This window comes from Hoplias malabaricus, chromosome 8 (assembly GCF_029633855.1).
Source record: "Hoplias malabaricus isolate fHopMal1 chromosome 8, fHopMal1.hap1, whole genome shotgun sequence".
NCBI lineage: Eukaryota > Metazoa > Chordata > Actinopteri > Characiformes > Erythrinidae > Hoplias > Hoplias malabaricus.
The window spans coordinates 5,695,283-5,719,286 of NC_089807.1; the positions used below are offsets into that span (position 1 = coordinate 5,695,283).

At 41.4% G+C, this 24,004-nt stretch overlaps 2 protein-coding genes across 2 annotated transcripts in view; both read right to left on the bottom strand.

Annotated features, from left to right (window-relative positions):
• Positions 1–24,004, bottom strand: part of LOC136705530 (pro-neuregulin-3, membrane-bound isoform) — a gene marked incomplete at its 5' end in the record, with an annotated part of 467,573 nt that overhangs the window by 428,878 nt on the left and 14,691 nt on the right.
• LOC136705008 (uncharacterized) lies at positions 3,804–9,740 on the bottom strand. Its single transcript, XM_066678217.1, has 6 exons — positions 9,709–9,740; positions 7,982–8,056; positions 6,405–6,621; positions 5,205–6,281; positions 4,725–4,893; positions 3,804–4,484 (listed from the first exon to the last, which is right to left on the bottom strand). Exons 3-6 carry the CDS (start codon positions 6,619–6,621, stop codon positions 4,355–4,357), a joined length of 1,593 nt encoding a protein of 530 aa, XP_066534314.1. The 5' UTR covers positions 7,982–8,056; positions 9,709–9,740; the 3' UTR covers positions 3,804–4,354.

A 24,004-nucleotide genomic window follows, 5' to 3' on the forward strand; every position in this document is an offset into this window, starting at 1 on the left:
AAGCAAGTGAGAGCGGAAGGGAGATAAAGATGGGGAGATGGATGCGGACAAGGATGGCATGGCACTTTTCCAGCTGTGTGTACATGTGTGTTCGTATGTGGGTTGGATGGAGGGGTGGGGAGGGTTGCTATCCATGGGAACTCCATGGTAACCGAGAGCGAGAGATACGCTATAAGCCTCTTAGCCTAGATTTACATGGTGCTCGGCACGTCCCTGCACACATATGCCTGCCTCGCTGCTCAGCCCCCCCTCCCCCCCACTCCCTCCACACACCAGCTCCATTCAGCCACAGACGATAAAGCTGGAATTAGATAGCAATGATATCTGTGATATGGGTGGTAGGGAATATCATTGCCAGTGGAGTTTAGCTTAGAGGCTAATTAAGCTAAAAGAGCTGATAAGGTTTAACGCTTGGCTGACCATCACAGGAGCAGATGGACAGGTTTGCTACACGTGAAGCTGGGCCGAAAAGATATTCCCAAATTTAATCCCTACCTTTTTTGGGGTGGTATGATGGAAAACGTATTCCACACTTCCACAGCAGTAAACGGACCTGAATGGTCATTTACACTCAAAAAAAGTCCACTTGAAATAATAAATTAATAAGTAAGAATCCTTATCCATGGCTTGTGATGGATAGGAGCCCGGTCCAGAGTGTGTTTCTGCCTTGAGACCAGTGAGTCCAGGTAGGCTATGGAACCACCTTGAAATGACGCATTTACAAAAGATGAATGCCTACACATATCTGGTCACTTTTAAAAGATCTGGCGCCCCGTGTGGAATGACCAGAAGCAAATGTGGCATTGCATTCTTTCTTTTTCCCACAATCCCCCAGCACATAGGGAACAGGTCCACCCAGCCATGGATGTTGAGAAATGAGACACTTCACTTCCGCCGTCCTCAATTTTCCTGTCATTTGATGCAATCCCAAACCTAGTTCTCTAACCATCAGTCCCTGGCTGCTCCCAACTGCCCCCTAGATGGTCACAACAGAGTATGTTTACTGTTTGCTCTATTATTCAACAATAATATTGGTGCTAAGATGCTTTTGGGAAGGTGTCTAATGAATTCTGACAGATTTGGGCACATTAACCCTCACATTAATGTTATCCAGGGACTTTCAATGATGCAAAAGTAAGAATATGTGTAGAATATGTCCTCGATCAGAGGATTTTAGCTGAGGATGAAGCAAAGCCAAGGCCTTTTTCAGATCTCCGCTGCAGCTCAGGTCCTCCAGAGAACAGAGAGAGTCAGTCTGTTATGAAGACACATCCAGAGAGCTGGACACTCCTGCCCTCCATTGGCTCCCCAAGCACCACTGGCGGCACAAGCAGACAGAGAGGGGCTAAGGGTCAACGTGGCACAGACTACAGATCAGACTGGGGAGAGGGAAATACTAAGAGAGAGAGGGAGAGAGAAAAGGAACGAGATACAAGAACACTCCAATCATGGCAGCCATTTTGTGCTCTACAAGCTGCGGTTTAGATGCCAGCCTTTGGTCGAGGTAAACAAGAAAGCCCTGCAATCAACAACAAGGAACCCAACAGATGTTTTAGAGTAATCTAACCAGCAAAAACGCAGAAAGAATATGTAGTGCCCAAATCCGAGTCTTTTTTCTGAGCAACTTGCCCGTTGCCCGTAGCCAGTGGTTTTGCGTAGGCGTCCGCTCTGAGAGACGAGGCTTGTGTCTATGAGCCGTGAGGATTTTACAGTTCAAGGACAACTGGGAAATGAGAGACAGTTACAGATATAAGCAAGAATTGATTTTTCTCTTTGGCTTGCTCTTCTCTCTCTCTGTCTCTGTGTCTCTGTCTCTCGCTCGCTTTCATTTTCTCATTTGTGAGTCAGGCACCACTGGTGTACTGGAGGATTAACAAGCATTACGACTTCACAGTAGCCTACTTACATGCAGAACCAACGTCTCTAGCTAGGCTTACACCGTCGACTCACTCATTTCCTACCTACTGACCCAAGCTCAATCAAAAGCAGCAGAGCCGATTATGGGGCTGGGAGGAAGGAAAGTTGAGTCCCCTTTGTGTGCGTGTTTTAATTCTGCGGTCACATCTGAAACACAGGTGAAGGGGAGTGTGCGGGAAGGCTACGTGAACTAGAACACGATGCCAAGGAGTTATACGAAGCGAAAATCAATGGGCTGTGCAATATTTACAAAAAGCCAAACCACAGTTTCTGAGTTCCTCACACGAGCCACATACATTTTATGAGTGAATCACTTGCAAGCTTTTCGTGGTAAAGACTTGCCAATGAGGTCTTGAGAGGTGCACTGTAAAAAAAATTCCGTTGTTTTTACGGAAAAAAACTGGCAGCTGTGGTTACCAGAATAATTTTGTTAAAAATACAGTAGAAACGTAAAACATTTTACAGAGCAAACTGTAAATTTTACTGTTTTAAACTTTAAAAAAGTTTAAAAAATACATTTTTAAATTGGTAAACCCAACAGCAGTTTTCTGCTAAATTAGCATAACCATACCGTTAATAAACTAATACATTCAGTAAAATTTACATGCTGTTGTTGCTTATTTTACAGTGATTCCCTTTCAAATACATGGAAAAATACCAAAATAACAACATTGTTTTACTGTAAAAGTCTCATTATGCAACTGTCATTTCACAAAATATTTATGCAAATTTTACTTAATTATTTTATATTACTTATCGTATTAATAAACATATTTACAGTAAAATAAATATTTAAATACTGCAACTGAATTTCTTATTATCGTATTCTTTAGGATTTAAAAGCATATAACATTTGTTCTATGACTCTATTGACTAATATCAATTTCATTTAAACTACAATATCTTCATATAGTTCCCGACCAGAAATGCTAAAGCATTTATAATTGGAAAAAAAGCAATGCTAAATAAACTGTACAGTAAGAAAAAGAAAATCCAATAATATGCTTTTCCAAGGATTTATTAACCTCAAAGTCATTAACAAAAACAAACACCAATATATACACACACACACACTTAATAAACATTAGAATACAGAGCATGTGACATTATGATTTTCTTACTGGAACAAAAAGACAAAAGGATAAAGAATGAAAGAAAGAAATATGAATCAGGAAAGGAATATACTGCACTTTTTAAGCATTACTGTATTTTCGTAATAGACTAGACAGTACAAAATGTACCATTATCTTAAAACCAGCATACTAAATTGAGCCATGTAAATAAAAATGAATACAAAAGCAACTACAAAAAAGAATTTTGTGAAATAATTAAGTTGGTGCCCCAAAGCCAAGAGCTTGAAAGCCAAGGTTTTGCTATACCATTGTTAAGGTATTGTAGGGCTAAATGCAATGCTAAGGCTGTTGCTAGTTTATTGAAGCTTTTTCTAAGGTTTGTGCAGTATGTGATAATCTGTGTAGTTCAGAAGTCAGTGTCTGTAGTTTGAGATACCTGTGAGAATCTGTGTAGTGTTTGTAGTGTTGGGTATGTGAGTGTGTGTGTGTGTATGTGTGGGGTGTGGAGTGTGTCTGTGGATAAGTGCATGTGTGTGGCATATGTATGGTGTGAGAAATACGTGAGTGTATGTGGTGTGTATCTGTGTGAGAATATATTTGTGGCGTGGGTTGTATGCATTTTGTGGTGCGAGTGTGTTTATTTAAGCTGTATATGTGTAGTGTGGAGTGTGTCTGTGGATGAGTGTACGTGTGGCATGTAAATGGTGTGAGAAATAAGTGAGAGTCTGGTGTATGTAGTATGTTTCTGTGAGTATGTGTGTGGTGTGGGTTGTATGCATTTTGTGCTGTGAGTGTGTTTAATTTAATGTGTGTTGTGTGAAATTATGTAAAAGCCTGTCTGTAGTGTTTGTTGTCTATATGTGTTTGCGAATGCATATGTATGGCTTGTGAGATGAGTGTGTGGTGTACATGGTGTGAGATGAATGCGAGAGTCTGGCTGTACTTTATGTAGTGTGTGAGAAAGTGTTATGTGGTGCAAGTTTCTTTAAGTGGGGCTTGAGGTGTGTGAATGCTTGTGTTGTGTCTCTGTCTGTCTGTTTGGAGTGCTCTTAAATGTGTGTAGTTTATGCAGTGCATGCGAGTGTCTGTTGCGAGTGGCGTAAAGCTATGTGTGTTTGTGTATATATATATGAGGTAAATCTGAAATGTGTTTGTAGTATACAAATAACTAGAAATAGCTAACTAAAAAAACTAAAAAGGAGCAGTGTTCAGGATTTTAAGAATAGAACAGTTATACTAACAAATTACTGTTTGCAAAATTAATAAAACTGATAAACAATTTCAGAAGAATTAAGCAGATAATCAACAGAAACTGTGAGTAGAGCAAATCACTTGCCATAAACCTTACAGAGTTTAGTCCATAATCAGACATCAAGCCACTCGTGATCTGAAAGCTCCTGGATCAAGGTAAGGACTCTAGGGTTCACATGAAGACGAGATGTATTTGTCTTCTCCACTTTAGTGCCCTTCTCTGGGTTGATGGAGAAAAAACACCTTTTGATATAGAAGAAAAACAATGGAATATTAAAATGCCTTCAGTAATGGAAGAGGGAGAGTGGGGGGTGGGTAAATTAATAAATAATAATAATCACACACGCACAAACACTATACAAGTCTCCACTGTAGCAGCTACTTTTACATTTGTTTTATTTAAGTAAATTAAAAATATTGGATAATATCAATCAAAAATAAATAAATAAATCAATAAAAATAAAATAAAATAAAAAATTATACCTCTGCAGAAACTCCAAGGTTGATGCCAGGTCTGACGGATAATGAATGTTGAAACAATAATAGCTCCCAAACATCATGCACAGAGCAGAAACAAAAGAGGTGACTTTATCCTGAACAATGCTTCGATCCACACTCAGCATAAACCGCCTTGTAGAATAGCAGGATTGCCCTAACAGAATAACAAACAAACATGCAAGCAAAAAAAAAGTAAATAACTTTAAAGAATTCTAAACATTTATACTCAGTTTAGTGGAAAGGTTTTTTTTATTTTATTTTTTTTAAAGGTGAATTAAAATGCTTTTAAGCATGCAGGAATGTAAGGCTTTTTAAGGCCACTTTAAACAAACTTAAGAGCATACACTAACAAACCATGTGCAATCTGAATGTGTCAGAGAGAGAAAAGGTGAAAGAAAATGAAAAAAAAACAAGTATGAAAACAAACACTACAGAAAAAATTAAAGAGCAAGGAAGTTAACTTACCACACACAACAATGGTGGGAGTCAAGGGAACTTGGTCCATCTGTACTTCTCCAGCAAGGCACGTGTCCTCCACATAACAGAACATCACGTCTTCCTTCTCATCAAAGTAGGACAATAGAAGCAACACCATCTCTTTGATGTCTTCTGAGCATCCACTCACCTCTCCCACTGTTGTTTTATGCTTTAACACAGCCTGTAGGAACTTTTTGTTCTTGTTGACACAAACAGTCTTCATGTAGTTCAGAAGCCGTTTCCCCTTCATATCCACATTTCGTGTGAAAGTCTCTTTAAGTCCAATTCCAGTGAGCTCCTTGAAGTGAACCACCATGCCAAGCTCACTGAACAAAAATGGCCATTCCTCCAGTAGATATTTTATATCTTTCCCCTGGTTGATTTGTTTACGCTGCGTGTAGAAAGTGACCTTCATAATTAGTTTGACCTCCTCTGGATTTACTTCAGTTTGCTGAGACATCATCTTCAGTTTTTCTTTCTTTTCTTCCTGGCTCTCAGGTGTCTCTCCAAGGGGCAGGAATTTTAAATCCCAGTTTATGCACCCATATGTGTCCTGGATTGCTGCTCTGCGTTCTGGAGGCACTTCATCTGTGTCTGAGTCCTCAGTGCATTTCTTTCGTTTTCTCATTTTTGGGGTTGTTGATCTCTTCACATTTTCTATCCTATTTTGTAATTGTTTGACTAGAGAGTGATACCCTGAGCCAATCACATCTCCCTCTATTATGTCTTGCAGAGAATTTGGATATTTTGCCACCATCTTTTTGGCAACTTGAGTAGTATTCCTTTTACTTACACAAGAACTTTTTCGCATCATCTCACAAACTACAATCCGGACCATTTCTCTTCTCATTCGTGGACTTGGTCGTTTTCCTCTCTCTAATGACTGCATTAGGTCCTCTGGGAACTTCTCCCATGGAATCATGAAAGTATCCACCCAGTCTATATCAGGGCTTGGGCAGCTGTTGGAAGAGGCTGAGGATGAACTTCTAGGTGAAACACACTGGAAGAATCCGTGTGTGCTCAGTGAGGCACCAACAGGTGAGTTGCTGGTTTCAGGAGTCTGGCCTGCAAAAACATACACAAACATATCAAGAACACAATATGAACGTTTCTAAGTCTTTTACTGCTTATAATTGATTTTTCAATGCAGGCCACTTTGAGCAGTGGCTGCATTCTCTACTGCCATACCTGAATATCTCAGCTTCCAAGCAGCAACAACTTTACGGGCTTGAACTGGCCTCAGCGCTGACAGCAAATCAGCTTCCGTGATAAACTGAAAGTCACAATATGTCTCCACCCCAAGGGATTGTAAGGTCTCCTCTAGGATATCTTTTGTCACCTCTGGAAGGTCAGGTAACACCTCAGAAATGGCAGTGCGCAGTAATGATTGCTCTGCATCAGTCATCTTTAGATTCAAGGAAGAAAGACACCCGTTTTCAATATTAGAAATGAAAGATATCATTAAAAAAAAAATTGGTCAACTGACACAACAAGAGAAATGTCTACTCTGAGTATATGTCAGTGAGGACTTATAATTTCTCTGCATCTAAAATGAAGAAACTGCAGTCATTTTTGTATTTTTCCAAATTGTGTTTTATCAATTTTTTTTAAAGAACGCATGCCAAATTTCTATGACTGCTAAACCACAGTGGATAAAGTAATGTTTATTTAGACAGCACACTGTGTTTCAGGGGAATTACTTGGTTATTACTAACAATATATGATGTTAATGGATAAAAATCTACCAAGTCATTAATGTTAAGACATTGCAACCTTGAATTCCCTTTTGTCACTGAGTACAGATGGTATTCAGAAAGATAGTCAGCTTTATGTACATCTGTCACAAAATACACAACTGAATCATTTTGAATTAAAATAATAAGAAGCTCTCCAAACTCCATGGACTCTTCATTATTTACCACAAGGAAATGCCCTTTTTTATATGAAGTACCTTTATACTGTATGTCTGTGGAAACACTAGTGTCTTTTTCTGAAAAGACAAAATCCTTCACTGCATGTTTAATGGCATCACTGTACAGGCTGGGGTAAAAAGTACAACTGTCTTTGACTTGCAAAAGTGGACTGCACCCTGGCCCAGCTGAAAGATATGCCTGGAACATCTGATGTCTTTCAGATAAAGTTAGGCAGATGTTTTTAAAGTTTTTCAAATGTCTGGCGCATCTCTTGAAGTAGCTGTGTTTGCTTTCAAAACGCATGGTCCACAACCTGATCAAGGGGCCAAATTTTAAAATTAGGGCTGGATAGTGCCGCAAGAAATGGTGTTTTGGTTTTAGCGTGTTCTCGGGGAATAAACACTTTCTTGATTCCAAATACTCCTGGATTATAATGTCAAGGTAGGCTACCTGTGACAATGAAATCTTTTGTGCACAAATCATATCAACAATATCTTTAAGCTGGAGGGTTAACTGCCAAATATCATCTTCAGGATTTTGTATTTTGTCACCAATCAATACAGGGAGCAACCTTAAAAAATTCCAGTTCTGAATGGCTTGACCTGAAAGCTTGGACAGCTCAGAGTTGACAGCACATGGCTTTGTGAGAGCATCAGGTCCTTTGTACTTGAACTGCTTGATACGCCGGTTCAAAAGAGAATATGTAAGCCATTTCTTTTTCTTTATGAAATATTTCAAGTACAGTGCAATGTCATAGGCTAAGACACCCTCAAATATGTCATGGCCTAAACAAGGGGGGAGTCCAGGCTGGCAAACGTGAAAAGATGTCAGATCACTGAAAACAGATTTTACCTTTATGCCTTTGGTGTCTTGTCTGTCTTCCACTTGTAGCTGACCAACAGCAGAATTGTAACTCTCAGGGGTGCGCTGTGGACCACATATATTTGGATCATCACTCTGAAACTCATTCCGTGTGATTTCACAATACCTGCAAAAATACTGCGACCGACTAAAATTTTCAGTAAACCCACCAATGCTGTGTGAACCCAAATTATCACCAGCAATACAATACAGAGCCCCTTTGACTGTTTCACCCCCTACATTGATTCCATTTTCCTCTAAATCTTTTAAATCCACCAACATCTCGGAGAAAACCTTAGAATATCCAAATTGTTTAAGGTCATTCTCTCCACACAACAGAACAAGAAACATATGATCAGTATTGGATCGCACATGAACAGGTAAATTTGCAACAGAAAGATATACTGCAACAACTTTGTGCTTTTTCTTAGCTGAGCCAAGGGGATTGACAATTTCAAAAGCATCCTGATACAGAATTAGCTTCAGACATCTTGGATTTTCAATGAAAAACTGATTGGACTTGAAGTTCTGTCCATCACTTATGTCACCAAAAGCATCTGTGTCTGTTTCAAAAGATTGTTGTGACATTGAAATACTCCATAAATCTGACTCTAATAAGCTACTCAATGTTTGTTTCACAGGTATGTAATAAGCAAATTTTTGTGTCATATTTTCATCATTTCCTAATGTTACTTTGTTAGGCTCTATGTATTTGAACAAAGTTTTGAATGCTTGAGCTCTTGAATATGTTGTTCTCAGTGGTCCCTGATGACAGAAAGAAAACAGATCAGTTTCTTTCACACACTCACAAATTTTAGCAATAACATCATCTGGTAGACACATGTCATTTTTTAAAAGTGAATGTATTTTACTTAAAGTGTAATCCTGTCCTAACTCGTGTACATTTTGCATCTCTTCAACAATTGTTTGTATTGCTGAAGCAGGAAGAAGAAGCAGCCCTTGCAATTTTAGGTATAATAAACACATATTCTTAAGAAAGGACTCTTTAAAATTTGGTGGTATTTCAATGGTTTCTTTTGTTGCATCATGTAAGCTCTGGGAAGCATCTTCGTATGCAAAGGCAGCAGAAGACTGAGAAATAGTTTCCTTGTACATGTCACTTATGTTATCCACTGAACATGCTCTATGTTTCCTGGACATATGAGCAGTGAATGATGATTTCACTGCGAACGTAGTTTTACAACCTGTTATTGGACATGTCACATATCGCCCCTCAACTATATGCTCTTTTAAGTGGGATACAAGTTCTCTTACTGTGTGAAATTGGCGCTGACACAGCGAAATTGCACATTTAAAATCTGTGACAACGGCTTTAGCAGTAACAGGGGGTGCAAGCACATGGTGAACCCGATAGTAATGACCTTTAAAAGCTGCGTAAGTACAAAATGTCCGCTTGCAGTCAGCGCCAACACATTTGAAAAAACAATGAGGTTCGTTCCTATGAATTCTACAATGCAACACATACCCCCTTAAAGACTCAAGTGATTTGCTACAAAAACGGCAGGTAATCATTTTAGCAAACTAGTGATAACAATAACCCCCCGTTTTATAGTTTCTTTCTTGCGTAACGGTTGGATTTTTATGAATGAAAATTAAACACTGGTTCATCAAATATTCGCTAGTACCTTTCTGAGAACAAACGGTCAAACCAACAGAAGTCAGAATAAGTGAACTATTCGTCTACCAGTGCAACATACCGTGATTCACAATGTCAACACATTCACACTCCACTAACTGACGAAATGGGCGCGCTTTCAGCAACGACGGGTGAACTTCGCCGAGTTTAATTATCCCGCGAGATTTACTTGTTACGCGATAACTAGTAATCCAATGAAAGAACAGCAACAAACACTACGGCACAGTGATTTGAAGAGAGGGAGTTCTTCTTGTTTGAAATCCAAACAGACGTTTTTTTTCGCGGGAATGTAAACTTTAAGTAAAAAAATCATTATAATTACTTTTATAACATATATATCATATAGATCATAAACAAAATTTAATATTCTGTAATAATAACAATACAAATCTCATACTTTACAAATCACAATGCACAGGTGATGCAAAATAATATACAGGAGCAGATGATCAGTAACTGTCCGTTTTGAAGACTAAGATCAAATGAAGGCAATTACAATCATAATATTTGTAATTACTCTCAAAATAAGAATTAAATTCAAAATAAATTTGCAGTGGTCTAACAGGAAGGAAATGTGTTTTATACTGGTGAAGTCCTAATATTTATGGACCTAATTAAATCTGTAATTATATTATTTTTATTTATTTAGCTAAACACATTAAAGCCACCTGCTTTTGTTTGTACACTTTTTGTCCACTTGATCATTTCCATTGAAAATATGTATTTTGTAAATTTACACTGTAGTCTGTTTGTTGCTTTGCATACCTCCACCCACTTTTTAAATGTTCAGAACCCAATCAGAACATGACTTGGGTGGTGGATCATTCTCAACGCTGCAGTGACACTGGTGGTGTGTTACTGTGTGTTGCTGGTACAAGTGGATCAGACACAGCAGTGCTGCTGGAGTTTTTAAACACTGTGTCCACTCTGTTAGACATGCCTACCTTGTCTGGCCACCTTCTAAATGTAAAATCAGAGATAGTAATTATCTTGCTCCTTGGTTTGTGTTGGCTGTCCTGCAGTCAATTCATTACTGCCTGTAGGATGCTTTTGGCTGGTTATTTGTGGTTGGTGGACTATGCTAGCATCACTGCTTTTTCTGATCCACATTAAGACACCACCACCACCACACTGTACTGCTATGATCCACCTGCTCTGTTATGGTCCTGAGCATTGAAGAACAGGGTGAAAGGAAGCAGAAAAAAAAAATTAATGTTATGGCTTTAATGTTATGGCAGATCAGTGTAAATCAATGTTTTTGTACAACCTGAAAATTAACACAATAAATCTGTAAAATGTTACAGATTTTTTCTGTATAAAATAAAATCTACCTATGAAAAGTATTATTTTAACACCACCATGCTGTAATTTTTACTGTATTTTATTGTATACATTATTGCAATTTTTCTCAGTTTAAACTACAGTAAACTGTAAATTCAACATAAGTTTGGGATTGTTTTAACATATATTTATAGTAAAATTAACAGTTTTGTTTGCTTAATCATTTTACTACATATTACTGTCAATTATACACTGTGTCCTTGTTTTCCACTTTACAATGTTTTTTTGTCATGACTTTACATCATTTCACTGTTAATTTCACAGTCATTTTTTACAGTGTGGTCTTGAAAGCAAGCAACATCAGTGCCACCATCACTACTCGTGCTCCACTGCTGCCCTTCACTAACCGACACAAAGTCCATTCCTGCTGAAAAGCAGGGGACAACGCAGGTTATCTCTCACTGAATGGAATCCAACGGCCAGTGGAAAATGGCCGTGGCATCATCAGCTGGATTCGGGGGGGGAGAGTGGGTGACTGGACAGAGGCACAGGCTTGGTGGGGGGGTTACAGGAGAGCCAGTGGAAATAGCAAGTTTGTTCCCCCTGCTGCTTCAATTTTCCCCTCAAATTAAGCATAAAAAGGACAAACACTGCTTGGCTTTAAACTGTGACAGCCTGCTTCAGCCTGACATACACTGCTCCTCCATTCTGTTTAACACACCTCTGCCTTAGAGCGGACAAAACAGAGAGAGAGAGAGAGAGAGAGAGAGAGAGAGAGAGAGAGAGAGAGAGAGAGAAAGAGAGAGAGAGAGAGAGAGAGAGAGCAGGGCAAGAGAGAGACTGTGGGTGCTTAAAAGTAGCTCAGGGGTTGCCTACAAATACTTGGACTGTGATTTTTCTTTTATATGTTCTTTTTGTCATCCATCCATACATCCATCTTTTCATCCATTCATCAATCCATCTATTCATCATTTCATCCATTCATCAATCCACCCTTTAAACCACCATTCATCCATATATACATACATCCTTTCATCCATTCATCCATCCATCCATCATTTCATCCATAAACCATCCATCCATCCATTATCCTGCCATCTATAATCCATCCATTCATCCATCCATCATCCATCCATCCATCCATCCTTTCATCTATAATCCATCCATCCATTCTTCCATCAATTCATTTATTCATGTGTTCATAACTGTCCAGTGTAATTTTCTCTGGTGTGTTAACATAGATTCATCATCCATTCATCTCATGTAACCACTTCACATATGTATCCACATCCAGATCAGAGTTGCAGTGGGTCTGGAGTCTAGAATGAATCAGCACAAGCAGGTGAGGGACAGGACCTTGTACAGGGGCGCTAGTACATCACAGGGCATCACACACTCACCCAGTCACTCACACACTCACACCTGTGGACAGTTTTACACACTCACACACTCACACCTGTGCACAGTTCCACACACTCACCCAGTCACCCTCACACTTGTACTTTTCACACACTCACTCAGTCAAATTTTACACACAAACCCCACACACCCAGCATGTGCGGGAGGAGACCGCAGCAACTGGAGGGAACCCATACAGACACAGAGAGAACACACTAAACTCCATTGTGAAGTTTCAACCCAGGATCCAGGTAAAAGAAAAGAAAAGAAAATAAAAACAATTACATCAACTTTGAAATCTTTGTTTTAGTTCAAACCCGATATATAACAAACATATAAACACACCCCCAGCGCCCAGTCACTTTCAGAGTGGCCGCGTGTGTCATTATATTTCAAAACTACACAATACCCAGTCTGGCACATAGGACAACAGGCGCTAATTATTCACACTGTAGGAGCGAGTAACAATCTCCAGCTCATAAACTTAGCTTAAGCACCCAGAACGTCTTTTAAGAGTCATTTATGGGACGGGCTCCAAGAAGAGAAACTCAAATTAGGTTATTGTGTGTTTATTGGGATGAAACCTTTAATTAAATCTAGCTTCAGGTCAAATTAGCGCTGCGAGAGACAAAATAACAGTACAGCAGGTAGCACTTTACTTAAATTGGGCTCTATAAAATTGATATAACCCTGGTATAAACATGTCATAACACTGCGATATTGCTGAGCAAGGCCTGTTATGCTTGAACTGATAACCAGGACTCCACTAATCACACACAGTGAGCTTCCTCCGAGGCACATCAACTCCTATTTAAAAGCTACTAACACAGAGACTCTGGACAGATCAACACACTTGGAGGAGAGCATTAACAATCGAGAACTGTCATCACTGAGGATACATCCAGCTCCGGAAATCCAACCTTGATTCATCATAGTGTAGGTCAAAGGACCTATTCTTTGACATAGCAGCATCTGCTCCTGGTGATAGCTGCTCCTGGTGACCTTACCCCTTCAGATTTCTACCAAAACCCACCAGCCTCCACACGATCGCTCAGTCTACCTCCCTCTCCCTCTCCCAGAGCACCCATCCCTCTCTCATTTCCCCTTGTTTTCCATCTCTGTCTCTTTTGCTTCTCCTCTTCCTCCTATCTGCTCTAATTACTCTGGCTAAGTTATTCTCAAAGGTGGCGCAGCTAAGGGGTCTCGCTATTACAGATGTCCTACAACCCCAGAGCAGCCCTCTCTCTCTCTTTCTCTCTCTCTCTCTCTCTCTCTCTCTCTCTCTCTCTCTCTCTCTCTCGGTTTGTGTAGGTGTGTGTATGTGTGTGTGACAGTGTCTTGGAGGGTTCTCGTTATTTAAAAAAACATATATATATTTAAAAGTGTTATAAGAGCCACATATAATAGTTCCACTGTAAAAGACAATCCGATAGTGTGGGTCTGAAAGGACGTGGAGCTTAAACAAAAATGGGGAAATGGGCTCAAAAGAGCAACGCTGCCAGTGTTCCCAGAGCAGTGGATCAGCTGGTGAACCCCAGAGCCCAGACCTCGACAGCTGAAATACTCAGCTCTGAAAAGTACAACGAACTTTTAAGACGGAACCTTGGAGGTTTGGACAAATAATTAATTACTATTGTAATAATCATTCATTCATTCATTATCTGTAAACCTTATCCAGTTCAGGGTCGCGGTGGGTCCAGAGCCTACCTGGAATCATTGGGCGCAAGGAGGGAATACACCCTGGAGGGGGCGCCAGTCCTTCACAGGCAACACAAACACACACATACACACACACAGACACCTACGGGCCCTTTTGAGTCACCAATCCACCTACCAACGTGTGTTTTCGGACTGTGGGAGGAAACCAGTGCAACTGGAGGAAACCCACGCAGACACAGGGAGAACACGCCACACTCCTCACAGACAGTCACCCGGAGGAAACCCACGCAGACACAGGGAGAACACACCACACTCCTCACAGACAGTCACCCGGAGGAAACCCACACAGACACAGGGAGAACACCACCACACTCCTTACAGACAGTCACCCAGAGCACACACTCTATCAGATTGGCCCCTGGAGCTGTGTGACTGCGACACCTACCTGCTGCGCCACTGTGCCACTATTGTAATATTTCATACAATAAATATAAGCACATTTACAGAGAAGAAAGCCAGCTTTAATGAACATATAAAAAGAGGACACCTCAGAAACGAGATTCGGCGAGGTCATGGAGGCTACAGAGTAATGTTTAAAGGCAGTGTTCATGATTTGAATCCCATGTACCGTGTGATGGCTGTGTGGTACGTTTGCGTACTGGAAAAAGCCTGGTGTTTTGAACATAGCCCTGGCTCAGGAAATGGGAAACAAAGGAAACTGGCTCAGGAGCTCTGTCCCTCCATCTGAGAAACAACATCTGAATTAGTGAATTAGCGACACTCTCTGACACATTTAATCCATTCAAAACACACACACACACACCTACTTACACTAGTGACTAGGGGTAGTGAACACACACACACACACACACACACACACTCAGAGAGGCAGGCAGTCTAAATCTGGAGGGGCTTGGATGGTGCAGACCTCAGTTGAAAAGCATGGAAAAGAGATGAGGATGTTGATCTATATCCTGGTCCATAAGTGGGTAAAACTGAGTTTGTTTTACTGTGAGATCCGTACCTCTCCAGAATCATCTCCATTGTGTTTAATATGATGTGTGGTCTCTGATTATTGCACAGTGCTGTGTATGATATCGATACGTACTGAACAGGCACAAACAAGATGCTGCACAAATGCCCAAACATCTGTGCAGTTATATCAAGCACCCTTTCCATTACGAGGGAATATGTATAAAGAGATGTCTGAATGCTAAGCATTCGTAAATATTCAAGCACACACACACACACACACACACACACACACACACACACACACACACACACACACACACAATCACACAAACATAAACATTGTGCAAAACCATTATATCTGATCCTGCTGAGAGAGTCTAATGGATTCATTAATCTCTCATGAGTGTTTGGTTACATCACACATAAATGCTCGTGACACTGCTCTCTCTCTTTCTCTCTCTCTCTCTCTCTCTCTCTCTCTCTCTCTCTCTCTCTCTCTCTCTGTCTCTCTCTCTCTCTCTCTCTTTCTCTCTCTCTCTCTCTCTCTCTCTCTCTGTCTCTCTCTTCCTTCCTTCCGTTGACCAGCTGATCCTCTCTTTACACAAGGTACTTATTTCAACTTAGTTCTACTTTCCCTCTACTTGTGTCTATCCACAGGGAGCTAGCCACTCAAGCCCACTGGTCAAGGCTGTGTATCCACACACTCATTATAGCACATATGCCCCCCCCCCCCCCCCACACACACACACCCAACACATGCACATGTAATGGCATACAAGTATAGCTTGTTATACAGTTTGTGTACCAACACCCAGGAGTTTTGCTTCCATTTTACACTTATTGGCCCTAATAACAATGTAGTAACACATTAATAACAACGTAACTACTTTTTTTTTCATGTAAAGCTGGGGTTGTCACAAAGGAGGATAATTAAAGCAGCTCATAAACCACACTAATGCTTACACAGAATGTCATTTACAAATAAAGAACACTGTAAACAAAGAGCAGTGTATAAACCAAGAGCAGTATGAATTATGAAGTGTAATAGTGAACACAGAACCGGTTGTTACCGTGTAATACCATACATATTTAATATGTAATAACACAGTGATTGTAATTAATATTACAACAAGACAAAGGCTTCTGTTTCCCCTCTATATTTTCTTACCCTCTCATTTGCTCTTTTGATTATGCAATGCAGTAAATGTCACTCTAATGTGATATTATGCAAATCCGCCGTGGTGTTTGACTTCATCCATATTCATAACGCTCCCCTCTCTTTCATCTCATCACGAGCTTGAGCAAAGGTCAGCGGGAAGGGGTCTCTGGATTGGTGTTCCACTCAATCACAATGTAAACACAAACACACAATGACACACACACATCTGCACGGCGACGCCGCGACTATTTCCGAGCGTGATATCCATGACCAGAACCGTCAGCAGATATTATTGTAATATGCGCTGAATGTGATTAAAGGATTTTCTAGAGTGTTTTCTTCTTTATTCCTCTCATCTACGTTTGCCACACTTGAAGTAGACGCTACGAGTGTGTGTTGACACCTGCTCTGCAGAGATTTCTCCTGAAATGAAGGGGTTAATTGCTAGTGTGTCCCCTGCTTGCTGCAATGACATTGTCTACTCTAGGGAGGGGAAGGCTGTTCGCTACGTGTTTGACTATTGCTCTGAGGAGCTGATGGCATTCAGCCACGTAAACATCAGAGAGGTCAGGTACCGATGCTGGATGATTAACTGTGGATCACAGGCACCACTCCCACTCATCACACAGGTGTTGGGTTGAGTGCCCTCACTCCAGAGAACACAGTTCCACTGCTCCACTGCTCAGTGATGGGAGGAGAGGTGTAAAAAACACGGGGAATCATTCACAGTGGTGTGATCTGTTTAAAATTCATACATTGTTTGGAACATGGTTGTGCTCCGCTGAAGACTGAAGAAGTGGATGAAGTGGTTATAGGAAATTAACAAATGAATGAATGAATGAAGTAATTAATGAACACACGAATGAATGAACGAATGAATGAATGAACACATAACCGAATGAATCAATGAATAAATAAATTAACAAATGAATGGATGAAAGAAATAATGGGTGAATGAATGAATTAACAAATTAACAAATTATGTGAATGTGAGTGAATAAATGAATGAATGAACACACTCATTAATGAAAGAAGGTATGTACAGATGGATGGATGAATGAATGTTTGAGCAAATGAATGAATTAATTAATGAACACACTATTAATAAAAATATCCATGCACAAATGAATGGATGGATGAACACTGGTGAATGAATGAATGAAATAATAAATGAAAAAATAAATCAATGAATACACAAATTGACAAATGAATGAAAGATCTGGTGAGATGATTGGGTGAATGAATGAATTAACAAATTAAGAAATGATGTGAGTGTATAAATGAATGAATGAACACATTAATAAAAGAAGGTATGTACAGATTAATGGATGAATGAACAAATTTGTGAGCAAATGAATGCATGAATTAATTAACACACAAATTAATAAAAGAATGTATGCACGAATGAATGGATGAATGAGCAAATGTATGATGGAATGTATGAACAAATGAATGGATGAATGAACACTGGTGAATGAACACTGGTGAATGAATGAATCAAATAATAAATGAACAACTGAATCAATTAATGCACAAATTAACAACAACTGAATGGATTATGTGAGTGTGAGTGAGTGAATGAATGAATTAATGAACACACTAATTAACAAAATAATGTATGCACAAATGAATGGATGAACAATAGTGAATGAATGAATGACAATTAGTGAATTAATTAACAAAGTAAGGATTAAATGAATGAACAAATGAATACATCAACAAGTCAATGAAAAGGTGAATGAAATAATGAATGAACTGAGTACACAAATGTATGCATGAATGAATGAATGAATGAATGAATGAATGAATGAATGAATGAATGAATTCTAAAAGCACAGGTATTGAAAGGTTTATCATCAAAACTGATCATCGATCACCCCCTACATACACATACACATACACATACACATACGTATACATGCGCTCAGACTGAAAGTGGGCTGCGCTGACCCTAATGAACAGAACCGCCCGACACTGTGGTCAGCTGCAGGTCCAGGAGCTGCGTAAAGTGGCTGGAGTTGGCAGAAAGTCGGGCACATTTGATTCTGTCAGCATTAAAGCTCGAGCCCCTGCTTATTCCCCATTTCCTGCAGCTGCCTCGCGATCGTGTTTCAAGCCATTACCGGCAAAGCCCGGCCATGGGAGAGATCTGCCATCGTCCACAACCATCCATCACTGAGTGGCCCCTGGCCTTCCACTGCACCAAAACACACACACACACACACACACACACACACACACACACACACATACAAACACAAACATACACACATAGTCTGCTGCACAGGGCCATTTCAGCAGTGCAGCCACAGTCAGACAGAAGCAACCTGACGCCTACGAGCTCATCTCTCTCTCTCTCTATCTCTCTATCTCTCTCTCTCTCTCTCTCTGAAGTAACCTCTCCTCCTTCTCTCCCTTCCATCTCCCACTACTTATCCATTTACTCCTCTTTTCCTTCTATTTATTCTCTCTCTCTCTCTCTCTCTCTCTCTCTCTCTCTCTCTCTCTCTCTCTCTCTCTCTCTCTCTCTCTCTCTTTCTTTTCCTCTCTCTCTCTCTCTCTCTCTCTCTCTCTCTCTCTCTCTCTCTCTCTCTCTCTCTGAAGTAAGCTCTCCTCCCTCTCTTCCTTCCATCTCCCACTACTTCTCTATTTACTTCTCCTTTCCTTCTATTTCTCTTCTTTCCCCTTTCCTCTCTCTCTCTCTCTCTCTCTCTCTCTCTCTCTCTCTCTCTCTCTCTCTCTCTCTCTCTCAATATTTACATAATGCTTATTCAGTTATAAAAAAAAAAAAATAAGTGTTGACAGTGAGAGCAGTGAGGGCTGATGGGACGCCTGGCTCCATCTTGTAAATAGACTGACCACTGCTTTGAAGAGAAGCCTAATGCTGTAGTGGGCCATTTCTCATCGTTATTCTATGTTATGTTTCTCAAGGCACAATTCATATTACAGTCGGAGTGGATGAGCACACTGACCCAAGCAATGAGTCCAGGATAAACTCCGGCACTGTCCTCCTTAAAGTAACTCTCTGTGAGTGCAACAGGAAGACTGACCATTATATATGTATATACTGTTTATACTACACATGCGTTCACACACACACACACACACACACACACACACACACACACACAAATATAAGAACAAAGAGCTGCAAAAGTTCATTACCCGGACATGAAGGTGAACATAAATCACTGCTAATGCTCTTTATCCCCTCACATAGGCACACACAGCTATGTTGTACACACACACACACACACACATCTCACCCCCTTTGCAGTGGAGCAGTAACTGGCAGCACAGCAGCTGCTTCTAGGATCATACATCACCCTCCCTCAAAACTCCAGAGTAATTCCAATGAGTCGGCCAAGGACTGGGCCGGGACGCCGCCGTCACACCACAGGTTAATAGGTGCCGGAAATGGAACGCCCGAGGGCCTCGCTCCACTAATAAGGGACAGTGGAATTCCAGGGGCCCAGCTCATGATACCCAGTTTAGTAAAGGAAGGGTAAAACAAACAAAACCGGTCTCCAGAGACAAAGCCTAGCTTCAAGGACCGCTCATGTGATGGACCTGTGCCATTGCGGGTGGAGTGTAATGGGCGGGGCTAGAGGCCTGTGTGTTTTTTATTCTTTAAATGTTGTTGTGAAATACTCTTGCTAGTGTTCAACATGTTGTTTCTGGGTTAGAGGGTGGTGCTGTGTATGTGGATGATGTGGTGGTGTTTAGTGACACCGGGGACACCCACCTTTTAGACACACGTGCCTTGTTTGATCATTTTGTTAAGGCTGCTCTTACAATATACTTGGTTACAATAAACAGCAATCCAGTGGCTAACCCTTTACTACCTCTCCAATCACTGGAACAAGGTCTGAACTGGCTCAGGCTCCCTCTCTCTCTGTCCCTCTCTTTCTCTCAGTCAAGGCCTAGAAATAGCATCTGAAGGCGTTTGGACAGTGGAGAGACCTCAGAACATTGAAAAGAAAAAAATAAATAAATAAAAACAAGATGAGGACGCTGCCCTATTCCTGCTCCATAGGGTTACAACTGACATAGTTTTTCTGCTGCTGTTACATTACCTAAACCGGAACTGACTCTAAATGTGGGACAGCGATAACGGCATGAAAGTAAACACTGACAGAAAGTGCTACAAAACTAAAGGACTCGAGTTAGAAATGATTTTCTGTGCCCATTCAGACAGTGACTAAAAGTTCTACTTCAGCAACAAACAAGCTACAGTCGGCTTCTTGCTCCAAACAGACGGTTCCACCTTAAAAAATGCAGATCTTCTGAATGACTCAAGGTGATAAAGTACGTATTTGATATGATAAATAAATAAATAAATAAATAAATAAATAAATAAATAAATATCCACAGGAAATGTACAATGTGTACTGAATGTACTCCTGGATGTCCCCATGAATCTCTAGATGACTTTTTAAGTCATCCCTCATGAAGATCTTGCGTGTAAATCTATGTGTGGTCTTTGTTTATGAAATCGGAAAGTTTTTCCAAGGGTCACGGGCGGTTTCTGGTTGCTACAGGTCAGTCATCAGCTGTAAATCAGTTAGCAAACAAAACCTGGCTAATGCTAAGTCCCTGATTCAACCAAAGAGTCTGTCACATTGAGAAAATACAGAGAAGGCTGTGGGACATCATTCGTACTCTTCCATATAAGTTTAACCACAAATGACCAGCGGTTACGGCTGTCATCCGACCACCTGCATGTGCCATATATATATATATATATATATATATATATATACATAGGCCTAGCGCATTATGAGATTATGTGATATAAGGATTATGGGAAAAGGAGAGCCCTGAGATGATTTTCTACTGCATACAGGATTTAGGGGCTAGAAACAAGATATGTGGGAAAGAAAGAGATGGAAATATATACGGAGGGGATGAGGTCAGAGCCCATTAATCTGCCCGTTGTCTAGCCCCTGGGTTAAAGTAGCTGGTATTCTGCGTGAGGCTGGAGCCTGCTGGACAGCGCTTTTTTGTCCAGCAGCGAGGACCTGCTCCTCAGTGCCCTGCCCACTGGCATCTGCCATTAGGTTTCACTGTGAGGGCTGCTGGCATTTGTCCTCATAAATAAAAGATCTCTCTCTCTCTCTCTCTCTCTCTCTCTCTCTCTCTCTCTCTCTCTCTCTCTCTCTCTCTCTCTCTCTCTCTCGCCCTGCTCTGATGTGATGTGTCCCAGCCCTCTCTCTCCTGTCACAGAGACAGGGACGGGGCACAGAGACGCTGCTGTTCCTATCCGAGCGGGCAGCCATTTTCCTTTTAGCTGCTGCGTCCATCCAGGAGGGAGGTTATTGATCCTGTTGTTACTGATACAGTGAGCCAGGGTCCTGTAGAGAGAGAGAGAGAGAGAGAGAGAGAGAGAGGAAGAAGGAGGAGAAGTGTGCCTCTGCCTCTGAAAAGTCAGGGCTTGTTTTTCACTATCAGAGAGGACATTGCTGATAGGAGTGGCCTGGTGTGAGCACTGTAGGTCCAGTGTTGCAGCCAATGAGCGTCCAGATGCAGGGAGTGGACAGCCAATCAAACTTTAGGAGACAATTAATAAGTGGTCAGTCAGTTTCATCTGCAGGTCAGTTACCCACTCAAGGTCTGGACTTGCACAAGATCTTGGTAAAGTCACGTCTATTATGCGTTGTGCTGGTACGAGTGGATCAGACACAGCAGTGCTGCTGGAGTTTGAACCGATCAGCACCAATGGTAAAGGACTAGAAGACGACTGCCACACACTGTGCAGCGACAGATGAGGTACTGTCTCTGACTCTACATCTACAAGGTGGACCAACGAGGGAGGAGTGTCTCACAGAATGGACAGAGAGTGGACACAGGGTTTAAAAAAACTCCAGTATCACCGCTGTGTCTGATCCACTCGCACCAGCACAACACACACTAACACACCACCACCACGTCAGAGTCACTGCAGCATTGAGAATGACCCACCACCCAGATCTTACTAGGGTGGTCCTGTTTTAAAAAGTATGCACTGCAACAGATTGAACGCGGTCTAGAATTGCGGAAAACATAAAATGCATCTCATATAAAGCACAGAGTGAGTGTAGAAACAAGAAGTTAATTTTAAATTTATGGCAGGTTTATGTTTTGACCGTCTACAGCTGGTGGGTGACCATTTTGTTTTCCTCTGCAGATGAGCTCCCACCGAGAACAGTGTCCAGCCCCTTGTTTGAAGTCCATTCCCCACCTCAGCCTCATTTTCATCGCTTTCTCAGACGCAAACCCTCATCCCCCTGGTCCCCGAAGGCCATGCCAGCCAACAGCAGGCTACAATCATGGACTGCTTCTGTGGGTTCTTCACATGAGATACGACCTTGTCTCCTAATGACTGCGGTGACCTTCAGGTGCTTCAGAAAAAGCCATAACCAACAGGTGTGAGACCAAGCGCGGGGACATGAAATCCCCTCAGCCAGCAGACTGAGTTCATACGGAGAAGCTCTGTGGCTGTAAATGTGGCTCTCACTGAGGAAGTCACGGTGGCCTGAGCCCCCAAGCCCCCGCGTGCTGGAGGGACTGAGGTTGCCATGTCCCTTGTCCCCGGGGAACTACCCAACCTTATACCATGTCTAAACATTAACAGTTCACTAAACCAACACAAAAATGTTATTACTTATGCATTTGTAGTTATTATACATTCACTAAAGGAGCGCCCGAGTATTAGGTTTAGGTTTAGGGTTTGGTTTAGGGGTTAGGCATTAACCATAGCATTTTGTCGTCTCAGAACAGTGTAGTTTCTAATGTTTTGGAGCTTATCTGAGAGTTACAGAACACCACAGAAAAAAAAATAAAACCCTGAATAGCATTTTGTAGGATGCCCATTACATACAGAGAGTGACACTAAAGAGATCAGTGTTCTGCTTACTCACTCAGTTACTCAAGATCCGAATCTCAGTTCCTCACCTCCACACACACACACACACACACACACACCTCTGTGTCAATTCTCCTCCATCCAGCACTGTCACTCAGGAACTGACGCTTAGTCAGAGACGTAAATGGACTCAATCCACAATGAGCCTTTGACTCTCCAGCCTCTGCCACTCACTCAGTCACACCTTCACTCATTGACTCACTCACTCACTCGACCTCCATTTTGTGTCTGCATGCTTCTCTGACTACGGTGACGTGATCTCCTCCTCCGGGGAGGGTGTAGATGACGCTGGAACATCACTGTGATGATATGATGGCAGATGTGACAGCACTACTGAGGTCATTACTGCGTCATAAACTCCACTCCAAGTGATAACAAAGGTATTGGCTAGTGCTCTATGACTGGATATACAACATATGGATTCTGCACACAGTCCAGGCCTCAAACTGACCCCGCTGACCTTCACGCTGGACCTTCATACAATAGCTGTACTTTGAAATGGATCATAACGTGCTGGGGCTTTCCCTAAGAGGCTGCCATTCTCATTTCAGTCTCCCGAGGTCTGGACAGGACGCGGGTCCCAATGTGTGTGACAGGTGGCTGGACTCAGAACGTGTCAGGACACAAACACCAGAGTCTGTCCAGGAACTGAGGGACATCTGAGCAGGAACACACCACATATGGCCTGCAATGGGCAGTGCCCACTCATATATGAATATATATACACACCCTGAGTATATACAGAGACCACACAGTTCCACCATTAATCAGCCTGGATCTAGACAGCAGCCTGTGTGTGTGTGTGTGTGTGTGTGTGTGTGTGTGTGTGTGTGTGGCACACAGGGACTGTTTGCGTCCTCACTTTAATCTGCCATCTGAGCTGAGAGGCCGTCGGCTGGCCACTGTCACAGTGCGATGTCATGTCCTCGAGTTCAGTGTCCTGAGACAGATCTGCCATGCTGATAAACAGCAGAAGAGAGA